The sequence below is a fragment of the Gadus morhua genome, chromosome 20 (assembly GCF_902167405.1).
Source record: "Gadus morhua chromosome 20, gadMor3.0, whole genome shotgun sequence".
NCBI classification, from domain to species: Eukaryota; Metazoa; Chordata; class Actinopteri; order Gadiformes; family Gadidae; genus Gadus; species Gadus morhua.
Genome location: NC_044067.1, coordinates 18,913,080 through 18,927,005, shown reverse-complemented (window position 1 = coordinate 18,927,005; position 13,926 = coordinate 18,913,080). Strand labels below are relative to the sequence as shown.

The window sequence follows — 13,926 nt, the reverse complement described above, 5'->3', positions numbered from 1 at the left end:
TGGTACCAAACTGTGTGCGTCCACTGTCTCTGCCTCCTGTCTAGACCATAATGAAGGCTGTACCTTGACACCAGCTTTATTGTCTCGTAAGACAAATAGCTGCAACAATGCACATAGGCTATTTGATCATTTCAATATGCCTATATGTATTTTTTCTGCGGCGGTTTATAATCCTGTTTCAAAAGGTCTTTTGTGCATGTGGTTAAAAGATAAGATAAGAAGATAAAAAAAAGAATCAAAATGAGCCATCTCTCTTGCATCACCAACTAAAACCCGCCTCCTAGAACAAAGGCACTCCCATTGGTTCGTCCGTCGGCCTGACGGTCTGAGAGCTACCAGCGAGGACGAATGCCAGACCTTGTACAAAGAAATAATAATTTCTGTACGAGTGAATCTACATCACACCTGGTGGTAAAATAGAAGCCCTTCTAAAATAGTTTTGTACGGTATCCAATCAAAATTGACAAGTTTTGATTTCCCCCTACATATCTCTTTCCTAGAGTGTACTTTATAATATTCAAGCAAAACCAAAGCAGCATAATAGAGTTGTCTATAGCATATGTCTATATCCTTGGGGCAACTGCTCTTGTTGAATATGACGTCTATATGAGTTTCATATCATTATATAATGGAGTTAGCTGTTATTTACTCCTCTGTCGGTTATTTTGAAAGGAACTGTTTTTCTCAAATCTTCTCAGGCGTGGAGTGAGTGGAGCCTTTGTGGGGTGCTCCTCATCTGTGTGTGTATATGTGTGTGGAGCGGGGGGGAGGGGGCGTTCATGCATGAATGCATGCGCACCTACCTGGTAAGTCAAGACTGAGATGAGTACCAGGAAAGACTGTGGTCGAAGGCAGTGATCTGTGGCAAAATGTGCATGTGATCATGCCCCCGTGTGTGTGTGTGTGTGTGTGTGTGTGTGTGTGTGTGTGTGTGTGTGTGTGTGTGTGTGTGTGTGTGTGTGTGTGTGTGTGTGTGTGTGTGTGTGTGTGTGTGTGTGTGTGACATCCAATGTAGGCATTGCTGCTGGGTTGGTTCTGGTGTGTGTGGGTGTGTTTGTGTCGGGTCGGGGCAGGTGAGTGCGTGTGTTTGTGTGTGTCGGATCAGGTGTGCGTGTGTCGGGTCAGGTGTATGAGGTTACAAAAGAACCGTTCCAGACCTCGGGAAAGGAAACAGTTTTCGGAGCCTTGTTACTACACCTTCACGCTTTACTCCTCTTCTTCTCACGTGAACGGCTTGTTTCTCTCTCGCTTACTTAACTATTTATTAGCGTCTTTATCATCCTTATTTCTATCCTAGTCCATTCCTTTGCTTCTGACTGTAAATAAACATACTTGACAATTTTTAAACCGCTTTTAACCGCCTTTTGCCGCAAGTGTGTTTAAAACGAAAGTATGCCGCAGGCCTCGCGCTGCTGTGTGATAATGCAGATTTACTGCCACACCAGAGAGCTAAAAGTACAAATTGAAGCAAGCAACATAATTCAAGAGAACAAAGTAGAATTCTACATTTCGACTGGCCTAGATCGAAGAAGTTCTTTTTGGACAAACTTGTTTCATGAGGTATGCATGCGTTTGTTTTTTTCTCCTCAATCCCATCAGTTTGTTCTTGTATCATCACCAAACTGATTTTCAACAATACGTACGTATGCCACTGTCTCCCCCAGGAAATGTCTTAGTCAAGGTGCCGTTGCCATTTCAATTCCATTCAAAAAGCTTTATGGCACGACTATTGTTGTATTAAAAGTATTACCAATGCATTATCTAAATTTATTCTTTGTACCTGATGGAAGTATGTTTCCTTACCCTACGAGAGTTTTGTACTTTGTTAATGCATAATAATAAAATAAAAAAAATAATAAAAAAAACTATGTATATATTTTTTCATTGGTAGACAAGGCGGGGCCCTATTGTTGTTAAGGCCTTAACCATACAGTGTTGGGGGGAAACACTGTATGATGAAAGCTTGAGGCCCTTCACTTAACAGCTACTGGCCCTCAGAGCTTCAGGTTCTAGAACTCTAGAAGAGGTAGGGAGGATTGTCGGTAAATCTGCACCGAGCAAGCACAGTATTTGTGGTGGCTGTACGTGCTAAAGTGTGGTAGGACTATGGCAGGCCTGCCTTTCTGTGTGTCTGCTCCACTGCGCTCCTCTCGTTAACGAGGGCTAACGAGCGGGAGGAGAAAATATGTACTGTCCCATAATTGCAGCAATTCAGGCCCTTGTTTGTTTGTGTTTGTGCATCGGTGCACACAGGGTTTCCAAGACAAACACACAGAAACACACACAGTTATATTGCATAAAGCCTCATACACACACAAACACAGATCCATAAACATTCATACACACACATTTATGCACACACACATTTATACACACTTCCACACACAAAACAAGTACATTCATATGCACACAATTATACAAACAGACACAATCAAATTAAAGGATTATAATTTTTATGTTATTCATATAGTAACTTGACATTTTCATGGCAGGTATTGTGCCTGGTGAAAGGTCACGGTAAACATGGTTTCTTGTGTAAGAGGTGCGTGAGAATATGGGTCATTATTTTCAGATTAACTTTTGAAAAGGTTATTGGTTTACATTCATTACAGTCATGGGATTTCATATAAATGCTATTCGCACATTCAGAGTATAATTTCCTGTCCCCTCAAATCAGTGCGTGTGTGTTTTTGTATGTGTGTGTCTTTGTGTGTGTGTGTGTGTGGGGTGGTGGTGGTGGTGGTGTGGGGGGGGGGGGGGGGGGTTGGTGTGTAGATCTGAATCTCCTCCTTTCTCACAATGGAACTAAGCAACAATCAAAATTTCAACACTCAAAATAAGAACAGGGCCTTAATCTGTCATCTTGTTTAATGTCAGGACGCAGAAAAGGCTGGATTATGTTTGTTAGTACTATTTTGTTTTAAAGGGGGTTTTGTGGCTGTAAAAGGGTGTGTTTACAAAATGTTGATAAGAAAAAATACAACATCCCTTCCCTGTTTAGTAAAACACTGATCAGAGTCATTCAGAGGACACTCTCTGATTCTCAAACCACACACTTATTTCAATGTCATTTCCCACATGTCATTCCAAAATCCAGTGATTGATATTGATAAAATGGATTGAAAAAAACTGAAAAAACTTCTCATAGCTAAGCTTAGCATGCTGAGCTGCCGCTATCTGTATCAGCCAACGTGTCCTTCAGTTCAGTTTGATATTGACAGAAGGTTTGGTTGGTAGCTGGCGCTTTGCAGTCTTTGTGTGTTGATGTTTGCTTTGCTCTACCAGTCCATACAAATCGCCCAACTCTTGACCAAAGGTCCGGACCTGATGTTAGGTGTCAGCAACCGAGGGACCAAAGTCTGTGTATCCTGACACTTGCGGATGAAGTAGCGCCCGGTAGTGTGTGCTTTTACCTGCGCGCCCAAGTCTTGTAATGGTTACCTTTGTATTCCATTTTATAGGGAAACCAGGTTGTGCAAATATGCCAATAACCATGCAGCATTCAGCTCAAATTTATTTCACCAAATCCTTCCCTCTTGATTCGTGTGGTTTACAACTGAACTGCAAGTGCAGTATAATACATGATCCGAGCACATCATTTTTTTACAATAAAATAGCAGTTCAGGCTCATCCCTTATGTATACAAATTGCCTTGTAAAACGATAGCCCCATAAAACCTGATGAATAATGCATAATGCCTTTTTAAAAGGCGGCTCCTTGCCTCGCCCCCTCAGGTTGTGTACTCTGTAGGCTGCATCATGATAGCTTTTAAGTTAAATTACCATAAAATCGGAAGTGTTCACTGTTTAAAATAGTTGCTGCACAGCAGACGAGGACATACAGTTTAGGTTGCATTTTGTTCAGATTTCCATTCTGTGACATATTCATTTTTCAAACGGGTCTGTGCAGGCCGCTGGCCGTATGCCAATCAGGAACTAATGCCCGGCTCTCTCTCTCTCTCTCTCTCTCTCTCTCTCTCTCTCGCTCTCTCACACTGCGCCTCTCTCTCTCTCCATGCGCAGGCATGTGCTCATGTGTGTGTGCATGTGCGTACCTGTTGAAGGTGTGTGTTTCTATTCAGCTTTACAGCGATTACCCTCAGCTCCTCACAAAACCTACATCTCTCGACATTTAATAGGTGAAGCATTTGTACCGGGGGCTAGCTTTCATCCCTCATTAATCCCGGGTTATTCTGTGAGTCTTGCATGCTCTTCTGGAAGAAGGGTTTACCAGGGTCATCTCACAAATAAGTCGATTTATACCTTGCTATTGTTTCTCATACATTTAAATTGTCGTTTAATTTACACATTTCAAACCTATTTGAAGCATGTATTTGAGGGGTAGCGTTTCAATTGATGGTAGAGGTGTATGTGACGTATGTACTTGGAACTCTCGCTCTCTCGCTCTCTGGCTCTCTGGCTCTCTCGCTCTCTCTCTCTCACTACCTCTTTACACCCCTATCTACCTTCTTTCCTTGGGTAATGATACTATTCTTCTTGGACAAAGGAAGAAAAGGGGTGGAAGAATACAATAAACAGAAGCAATGAAGATTACAAGATTACACAGCATGTAAAAAACAATGCAGGATATTGGTCCTAAGGGTGTCAGTGTGTCTTTCTCCACTTCAAAAATTAAAAAGCTTAACAACGACCGGACTGCAAGTCTCTGTTCGTTGAAAAACCCCACACAGCCGACTGGGCAAGGGGGCGGTTTGTTTGACTTGCCACGTTAATCCAGTTCACATTATACGTTCTGGCTCCTTTGCGTGTCATCACAATCAGGTTAGACGAGTCGAGTCCTGGCATCCGTCCCTGTGGACTCCGCAGGCCGCCTGGCATAATCACAGGTTCCTCTGGCCAAATGACAGTTGGGCCCCATTTGAAAAACTATGAATTGTAGAAAGGGTATTGTATAATGCAGCGTACAATACATAATAGTGTACGCTGCAATATACAATTCCATTTCTATAATTCATAGTTTTTACAATCATCATACTGGAGCCATGTAATGACTGGGGAGGTCAAGAAGGGTGTTTCCCTTCTTGAGTGTGTGTGAGTGAGTGTGATCTTGGGTGTGTGATTTGTAGGGCTGTAACGATACGCGTATCAAACCGAAAATCACGATACTCAAAGCCACGATCCTGTCTCGCGGTGTGAGAAGGCAGAAGCGCGATACGCCCTTTCTAACTCTGCGGTCAAATTGTCCGATTGAAATTTGCTAATAATTTGTCTAGATAATAGTCTGCTGACAGCGCCCCCTCCTATCGATGCCGTAAGTATGCGACTGCAATCCTCCGTGGCTACGGAGGATCGCATTTCTCCACAGCCGTCGAAGTGCTCATATGCGATATGAACGACATTTATCCAGAGGGGGCCTGTGTGATCCTGTCTCTAGTGTTTTGTGTGATTTGACTGGCAGTTTGTCTGCTTATAGGTCGGAATGAAGCGGCCACCGATTATTGACAGGATGGGTACTTTATTCTACCGGACTCGTTCGCTTCTTCACTAGACACACGCGCTACCGCTCGCTCTCCTCGCTCGTCCACTCACTCGCTGACGTCACTCACACACGCATACGCACATTGCCATTCTGGCGCACACACATATGCTACTCGTAACGCCTCGTTATTGCGACGTTCATGACCTTCAGGTTTTTCTCCATCTATTGAAAGTTAGGCTATTAAACATGTTGCATTCTATACGGCCTGATTATGTCATTATTTAAGCTACATAGCCTAATAAGTAGTGCTAATAAGGATATTTGACTAAACCAACCAAACAGTTGAAAAAAGCATCCTCCCACACGTTATTTCTTTATTCATTTAGCTATACTTTAATAGTATTCTTTCTGTTCAAATCTGTTCAGTGTTCCAAATTATTTGTTATTAAATTAAGTTAATTGGTATATAAGTGTTGTTTAAATAAAATGCTTTTTAAATTTCAAAAAATCGTGGGATGTATCGAACCGTGGGTCAAAAATCGTGATACAAACCGAATCGTGAGTTTGTGTATCGTTACAGCCCTAGTGATTTGACACATGCAGCTGGTGGCAAAGCCAATAACTGTAACTCTCTGCCAGAGCAAACATGGGAAACCTTGGGCTGCCAAAAAGCTACCAATATCGATCATCCACCCTATAGCTGTCCTCCTTTACCCTGTAGGCCTGACTTTATGTCCCTTACTTACTCCTTTTATATGATTTTAAGAGATATGGAAGGAACTATGGAAGATATGGAGGTATATACACATTAAGTTGGATCGTTTGCTTGTGCTCAGTACAACATTAAAGTAAGAAGATAACATGACTGCTTGCTGTTTCTTTTCCATTGCACTGTTCGTAAACTACAGTCATTGTAACAATATGGTAGCACCCTAGAAAATAACTCAGTTACTAAGACTTAGTAGTCTGCACGTAGCATTGAGATACTCAAACAAAAGTGCTGAAGGAGATTAGCAGAATTGCATCACCTTGTAAACGTCCTTATCTTCAAATGTGATGAAGTGTATCCAAGTGTTCCTGGCACTTCTCTGACAAATACCTCCCAGACAGCCAGCAGCACTGTTCAGATCAGGACAAACCGAGTGGGTTATCAATGTAAGGCTGACGGAAGAGAGCAGGTCTTCGCTCCTGACCGTCGGTGTCCAAAAGTCTCCATTGAGTGTGACTATCTCTTATTTCAGGAGCACGTTGGTGTGACTTTTGAGATAAGTCACATTGAATTTGTCATTTATTTTTCTTGGCAAGGCTTTCCACCCATAACATTCCTCCTTTTGTGAGTAACACATGGCAGCGGCGAGGCGTATTGGAAACTTTATGTGTTTTTTTATTTGCATTGACAGCGACAAACTACAAATCTCCTTTTATCTCATGATGGGAACCGATGGAACATTGATTTACATTTGATGCAACTGCTGAGAGACAGGTTTACACCTGTAGCAAACCACCTGTGGCAATATAAAACACTGTTGGTTAGCAGTGGGGCCCATCCGTACTAGCGTACCACAGTCCTCATAACACTACAGAGATGTGGTCTGCCTGTTGTGGCCCTGAGTTATTTTAGCTTGATTTATCTTGAGCCCATTCCTGTGGCACATCTCTATCATTCAGAACACAGGAAGTGGAATCTTCCTCCGTCCCCTTCCTTCCTTCCTGCCTCCTGGTAATGGATGGATTGTGCGTTGCAATGCTGAAAGTGCCATTGGAGTGGGGTAGTTTGTGTTCTATAATGGGGGATGGGGGCAGTAGGTTTGGATTGATCTCATGAGTAACAAAACAACAACAACCCCATCTTTGTCGATAAGTGAGGGCTACAGATCTTGTCATCACATGTGAGTTTTACCCTCCCAGATGATCGAGCTGCGGGGCCGGTAGGATATGGAGGGGGCTGAGGTTGTGTGTGATGACAGGAGGGGAGGAGGAGAGGGGGGGGGAGAGGGGAAGGAGGAGGGGAGATTGCAGGTTGCAGACAGTTTGAAAGGTATGACGAATAGGAATAAAGGAAGGGACGAGGAAGGTGCTCTGAGTGTTCTTTCCTGTTTCTCTCTTTCCTTTATGGCAGCACTTCCTAAAAATAAATAAATATGGATACCAAATTCATTTTTGCATGCATTGGGCAATAGTTAACCTTAGACCTGTCTCTCTCCTTCTCTGTATAACCTTCTCTTTCTCTCGCTTTCTTATCACGCTTGTACTCAGTCAACCACTGTCCACATACTGTTAGTTTCAGGTATAAATTCCTTGTGAGCTGATTCAATTTTAACAATATCAGAGAATAAGAAGTAAGCGGAGAGTCCTCAGGGTGGCTGCACCTGGTTCAAGCCTAGCTTGAGGACGATGGGAAGAGAAGGCTAAATGCAACTCCAGACGAAGGTTCTTGTTGAAACTAGAATTTTGCCCTGAGGTTTTGCCTACCATCCGATTGACAGCTGCTCGTATAGCCTCAGTCACCAAGTGTATTGCCACCTTTAGGCCACAACAGCGACCCTAGTTCATTGTAGGTAGTATTACAGCCTGTACTTGTATAATATATTCTTGGAAACGCCAAAGTAATTTCCCCTTTGATTCATGTTTGGTTAAGGAAGAATATTAAATGCAGTATATCAACCATTATTTCAGCTCTTAGCCAAAATTTTGCCTTGTATCAAGTCCGCAATTAGCAACGGAGGTTATACTTTTCATGGCAATCCTAAGGCCGCAAATTTCACTCAAATGGGTGAAGCGTTAATCATTCCGTGCAAATCTACCTGTGAGAAAACGCAGACAGTTTCGATATTAAATGGCAAAAAGATAACAACTAAATAAAAATATATATTTATGCATCTACATAGCTTTGCTCTGTGTCTGCAATCTTCACCTATTGTGTGTTAATTATGGCCGTCCTGACTTTGGGTTCAATGGAAGGTTTTTCACCAACTCTAAAGTTAACTCTATATCTAAAGTGGAGGTTTCACATCGTGGCAGAGCAGTCTGACATGTTATAACCAAGCATTCAACAGGACACAATTTGTCTGTCAGCATCCTTGCGGGTTTGTCGTTCCTGCCAGTCTGGTTGAGCAAGTCCTTACATATGCAAATTTGACAAGTTATGGAATAAAGCTTTGAGTAACTCATGGCAGTCTGTTTGCAACAAGTATTCTTTCATTCTCAGCTGCCATGCATTCCCTGGACGGCATTTGTAGCAGGATGCTAAAGATTCTTACCTGACACATATGACAAGAATTTGCAAAAGTAACTACATAATTAGATATCCGGAAATGTCTCATTTGTCAAAGCAAATGTACGTAAGTACATGAGACTGTATATATATGTTTGCTACAAGTATCCCAGCCTCTGATGCATGAATGTTTATTTGTGGACAGATACGGTCGGTAAAGAGAAGGGAGAGAATTAAACATAGGTAAACAATTACCCCATTTCTCAAACATAATCTAACCCAAACTATAGGTCCTAGACTTGTCTATAGATGATCGAATATCCACACAGGGAAGGAGTTGTGGGTGGTAGAGTCCTGCATAGAAGCAAGTGGAATTCCTCAGATATCTCAAAAAGTAAATGGGGCTTAGCGTTCAGAGACTGGTTGTCTCTTGACACCTGTGGTACATCAACCGGCCTCAATCTATAATGGATGACCGTTTGCAATGTGGGCAGATCAGCATGTTAGTGGTTCAGAGGAGTGAGCGTTTATGGCCTCATCTTGGTATATTTGGAATATAGCAGGCTTTGTAGCGGTGCCTCTGTTTGGTTGGGTTGTCCTTGTACCATCCCCGTGTATACCATGTTCATTTATGATTCCTCATTAGCATACTCATAGAATTGATTCTACTGTTGGCCAATCCACTTTCAACCATTATCATGAGTTTGCTAAATTATTTTCAGAACTTGATGCGGTAATCACAAAGCTGGATAAAGGCCGGGAAGTTAGCAAACCTGGATTCAGAACTCACTCTTTGCTCTTCTTTATTGTTTTACACAGGAAGACAGCGAGATCCCCACCAGCGTGGTCGTCAACGACTCCCTCAAGTCGCCGCCCCCCAGCCAGTTCGATGCCGAGTCGGTCCTGCCAGCCCCCTCTGTCGCGGGCTCTGCAGACGCCAACTTTGGCACCGACGAGGGTCTCCAGACCATAAGCCTCACTTCCGAAGACGAGGCTCTGGCCTGTGAAGAGGAAGTCTTCCCGGATTATGAGGCCTCCGTGGCCCAGGGCAGCTCCATCACCCTGGAGCGCTCCAGAGCGGACAAGCTGAAGCGCTCCAGCCTGAAGAAGGTGGACAGCCTGAAGAAGGCCTTCTCCCGCCAGAGCATCGAGAAGAAGATGACCCAGATCGGCACCAAGATCGTGCCCCCAGAGCGCCGCGAGAAGATCAAGAAGAGCTTCACCCCCAACCACCCCAAGAGCCCCACCTCCAGGAGCTCCTCCTTCAAGGTGTCCCCCATGACCTTCAATGTGAAGAAGGTGCGCGACTCCGGGATCTACGTGCAGGACGGCGGGGAGATGGCCCATGTGGAGATCCCTGCTCTGGGCAGCATGGACAGAGAGGCCTCCATGGCAGAGGTGCACGACCTGGCCGAGGGCCTGGCAGGGGGGGCAGTGGGAGCTCTGCAGAGCTTCAATGCAGAGGTTGTGGTCAACGGAGACAGCCAAAGCGTGGAGGCGGTCGACCTGAGTTTCGACCGCACCGCCAGTTTGGCGATTCCGGAGCAGGAAGAAGTGGATGGGGAGGATGCCATCGAGGGAGAGCAGGAGGAGCTGGAAGTCCTGGTTAATGGGGCCACTGATTTCGCCACTGACGTCACAGCTGATGTCACGGCTGACGTCACAGCTGATGTCACGGCTGACATCACAGCTGATGTCACAGCTGACATCAAGGCTGATGCCGTGGCTGATGTCGCGGCTGATGTCGCTGCGGAAGTCGGGGCTGATGTCATGGCTGATGTCGTTTCACAGAATGCTGTTTCCGTGGCAGCCGTTGCTGTGGAGCAAGCATCTTAATCAGTAATTAGTTTGATACTTGGATCTTTAAAGGTGACATATTATACCCCCAGGTGTGAGTTTGATCAGCCGTTACAAGCCGTTTTGAAAATCTGCCTCTTCTGACATCAAAAGTTGGCGTGTCCACCTATATATAAGACAGATAGATGAGCAACGTTTGCCGCAGTCCACTGGGTAGGCTGGTAGACTGATCTATCCAGCACACATATAGGTGGACACGCCCACTTGTGATAACATAAGAGGCAGATTTTTCAAAACCTAAAATCTAAAATAAATCAACTTACACTACCACCTGGTTTTATAATATGTCCCCTTTAAATGTTTTGCTTGTTTTGACTGGTTTTAATTAGAAGTTGTCTTTCTAAATTGTCACTGTTTGTTTGGCAACTCTTTTAATGTTGTATTACTTCTCACAGTCTTGCATCATCCCACCTTAATACCGATGTGCCCCTAGACAACAGTAGTCTAGAGAGGATTAACACTGGCTGCATCCGAATACTTAGTACATACAGTACTATTTCTGTTCAGTGTCTACTACTTGACCGTACTACACTTGACAGTAGATGCGTTTCCACCCCCTGATTTTATGCAAACTTTGAAGTATCAAATCAGTAAACGGTGATGGAAACACCAAAATTCGCATTAAAAATCCTCTAATTTGCAAAAAAGTTTATCCGCTCGCATGAGGTGGTTTTTGAGAAATGCGAAAGAGTAAATTCGCAAAATGCCGAGATGGAAACACACTTTTCGAAACAGCTGTGACGTAGCGAACTTTGAACACACAGGACTCTTCTCTATTGGCGGACTAACCGCTTTTTGTTACATTTGTTCCAGCTTTTCTACTTCTACTTCTACCATTTATTACAGCCACGTATCGGCATACATTTTTTGCCTACAGCGCCACCTCCAGGCAGAACTAGGGTAGTATCCCGCTCCAACCACTTGATGGAAACGCACCTAATTCAAATTACTTTTTTGCGAACTTTCTAAATGTTCGCATCACTTTTTAGATGGAAACGCAGCTACTGTAGTACGCCTCCGAACACCGCCGAAACTCCACCGGATGTTCGGAGATGACGTATCTCCCTTCAGATGCCGGCAAAATTACCTTGATAAGTTACCCTTTTTCCGTCTTGTCATCATTGCTACTAAATTAAAAATGTCTCCTTCTAATTACCGATTAAAGAAACATTTAATACTTGTACTTACATTTCGATATTTCGAAATTTGCGGCAGCCGCTGTTGGTGGTGTCGGGTCAGCCATCTCTTCTTCGTCCGTTACCAGACTCCGGTTGCATTGTGGGATAGCGTAGTGACCTACCGTTGTACACTGTGGTGGTAGTACACATTCGGAAATGTTTTCCGTACTACACAATGCGTACTGAGCATTCGGACGCACTATATTTGTGGCGTACTACAAAATGCATACTATATAGAAGTCAAGTATGAGTATTCGGATTCAGCCACTGTCTTTCTACTTTTTCTTTCTTAACCTGTTTGACAATAACCTAACTGATACACGAGTTAATAGCATGAATCCAACCCAATGCAGGTTTTTCCCTAGACCCCCTGTGTGGTGGTCTCCAAACGTACAGCCTTTTTGTGTCACATTCACAATAACTCACTCTCACAGAACTAAACCCAAGCCATTCAGGACCCCCATATCTACGGGGTGAGCGGAAAACCATCTTCCTCCTCCGCCTCCTCTGTTGGTCTTTCTCAGGAACGCACTATCCGGCGAAGAAGTGGACTCTTTGTTCATTTGAAAGAATTAAAGGAAAAAACATTACTGCCCGCAGCTGGTGGAGTCGGTGGGTTGCCAGGTTGTGTTGAAGAGGGAATGGGACGTTTCAATTGCATGTTTTCAAAAGAGCAGACCCAGAGTTTTTTTGTTGACTTCATTTCCCAGAAGCTGATACAAGAACGTCCAATGTCCTTAACTTCCTGTAAACACATTAACGCGTCCACTGTCCACATCCACACATATGTTGAATCTAGATTCATATCAACTAGCTAATTTGTTTTAACAGGGAAAGTATACTTACACCAACTTGGTACACTTGTGACTCATGGAAAATTGGGGGGTTCAATTCTTAGTGTTGTTTTGCTCAGTGACGACAAATTGATATGATAATCTTAATGTATTAAATATATTCTTAATACAATAATAACAATAGCAAGATATACCCATGTTTTTGTATGCTGCAAATACACAAAACACTGCTTGGGTGCTCAATGACAGGTAGAAGGGAAATATGGGTTTTCATTCAAGGTTTTCTTTACTTGTTCGTTTGTGTGTTTGTTTACAGGAAATAGTCAACATTATTAATCAATATGTACTATTTTGACACTATCCAACACAAGCTTTAACAAATGTATGGTTGCATCAATTAATATAAGGCCTTCGATAATTCTTCATTGAATATCCGTACTAAAACTTATGTTGCATCCATTTGTATTTAGTTTTATGATACCGTCTTATTTGAGGAACTATTTTGTTGATGTCAACAAATCGTTGCTGAACCTTTGCTGGTTAAACATTTTCCTTAATACAACCTTTTTGTGTGTTACGTGTGAATACCTTTTCTTCTTTACAAAACACCAATGGGAACATCTAAAGCTACGATGAGAAACGTTGGGGTATTCTTATACTATTTAATCTTGCATGCATAGATAGATAAAATGTAATGTAAGAGTAATGTTTATTCTTTATTGCTTCTTACAGTATATCTTAGGGAGAAGCACAGAATCCCAAATGCATACACACAAACACATGCAGGGTCTTTGCCAATGTACAAGATGTACAAGGATGCTTAATTCCTCTGTATGACTCAATCTTGTGTGAATAATAGAAAGTGATTTGCATGAATTGAATTGTCCTGGACCCTTTTGGATACCTCCAACTTTATAGACAACAAAGAAAAATTACAAAAATGTAAGAAATGATGCCTAGTCTGGAAGGCCTGAATGAAAGACAGATATAGGAGAGATAGATAAGGGGCAAGAGGGAGAAGGAGAAATACCAGAGCATTCCTCTGTTTGATGGATGTGTCTTCTACAGGCTATTCCTCATGCTCCTGGCCTCCTTGTCGAGACCCAGGAAGAGAAGAGGAAGAGGCGTTTGGGAGCCAGGTGTGCGCCCCAGATGGAGGTTCTCTTCATACCACAGGGCTCAGGTTTACAGGGTGGGGAGGGGGCGGAGGCTGGTCTGGGTGGGGAGGGAAGATGTTTGCTCTGGACAGTGTGATGCACTCCATGGGGAGAATTTGTGCCTCAGCCATGGGGCCTTTGGTAACTGAGTGGGTTGGGAGGGGGTAGAGGGTGGTGATGGTGTCTGATGTAGAAACGGTGATGGAGTTGGCTTGTGTATTGAGGTCTGTGGATAATTAATGGTGGAGTAGCAAAGTATTTATAAAAGCCTCCATTAGAAGACAGGG

General features: G+C 43.3%; 1 protein-coding gene across 2 annotated transcripts in view; it reads left to right on the top strand.

Annotated features, from left to right (window-relative positions):
• cavin2a (caveolae associated protein 2a) overlaps positions 1-13,670 on the top strand; it is a 17,017-nt gene extending 3,347 nt beyond the window's left edge. The window contains exons 2-3 of one of the 2 annotated variants that reach the window (XM_030343834.1): positions 9,473-10,492; positions 13,551-13,670. In XM_030343834.1, the coding sequence (XP_030199694.1) occupies positions 9,473-10,489 (1,017 nt within the window). In that variant the 3' untranslated portion in view covers positions 10,490-10,492; positions 13,551-13,670. Of the gene's footprint in view, positions 1-9,472; positions 13,060-13,550 lie in introns of those variants that run through there. The other variant, XM_030343833.1, reaches the window with a different exon arrangement.
• The last annotated feature ends 256 nt before the right edge of the window (positions 13,671-13,926 follow it).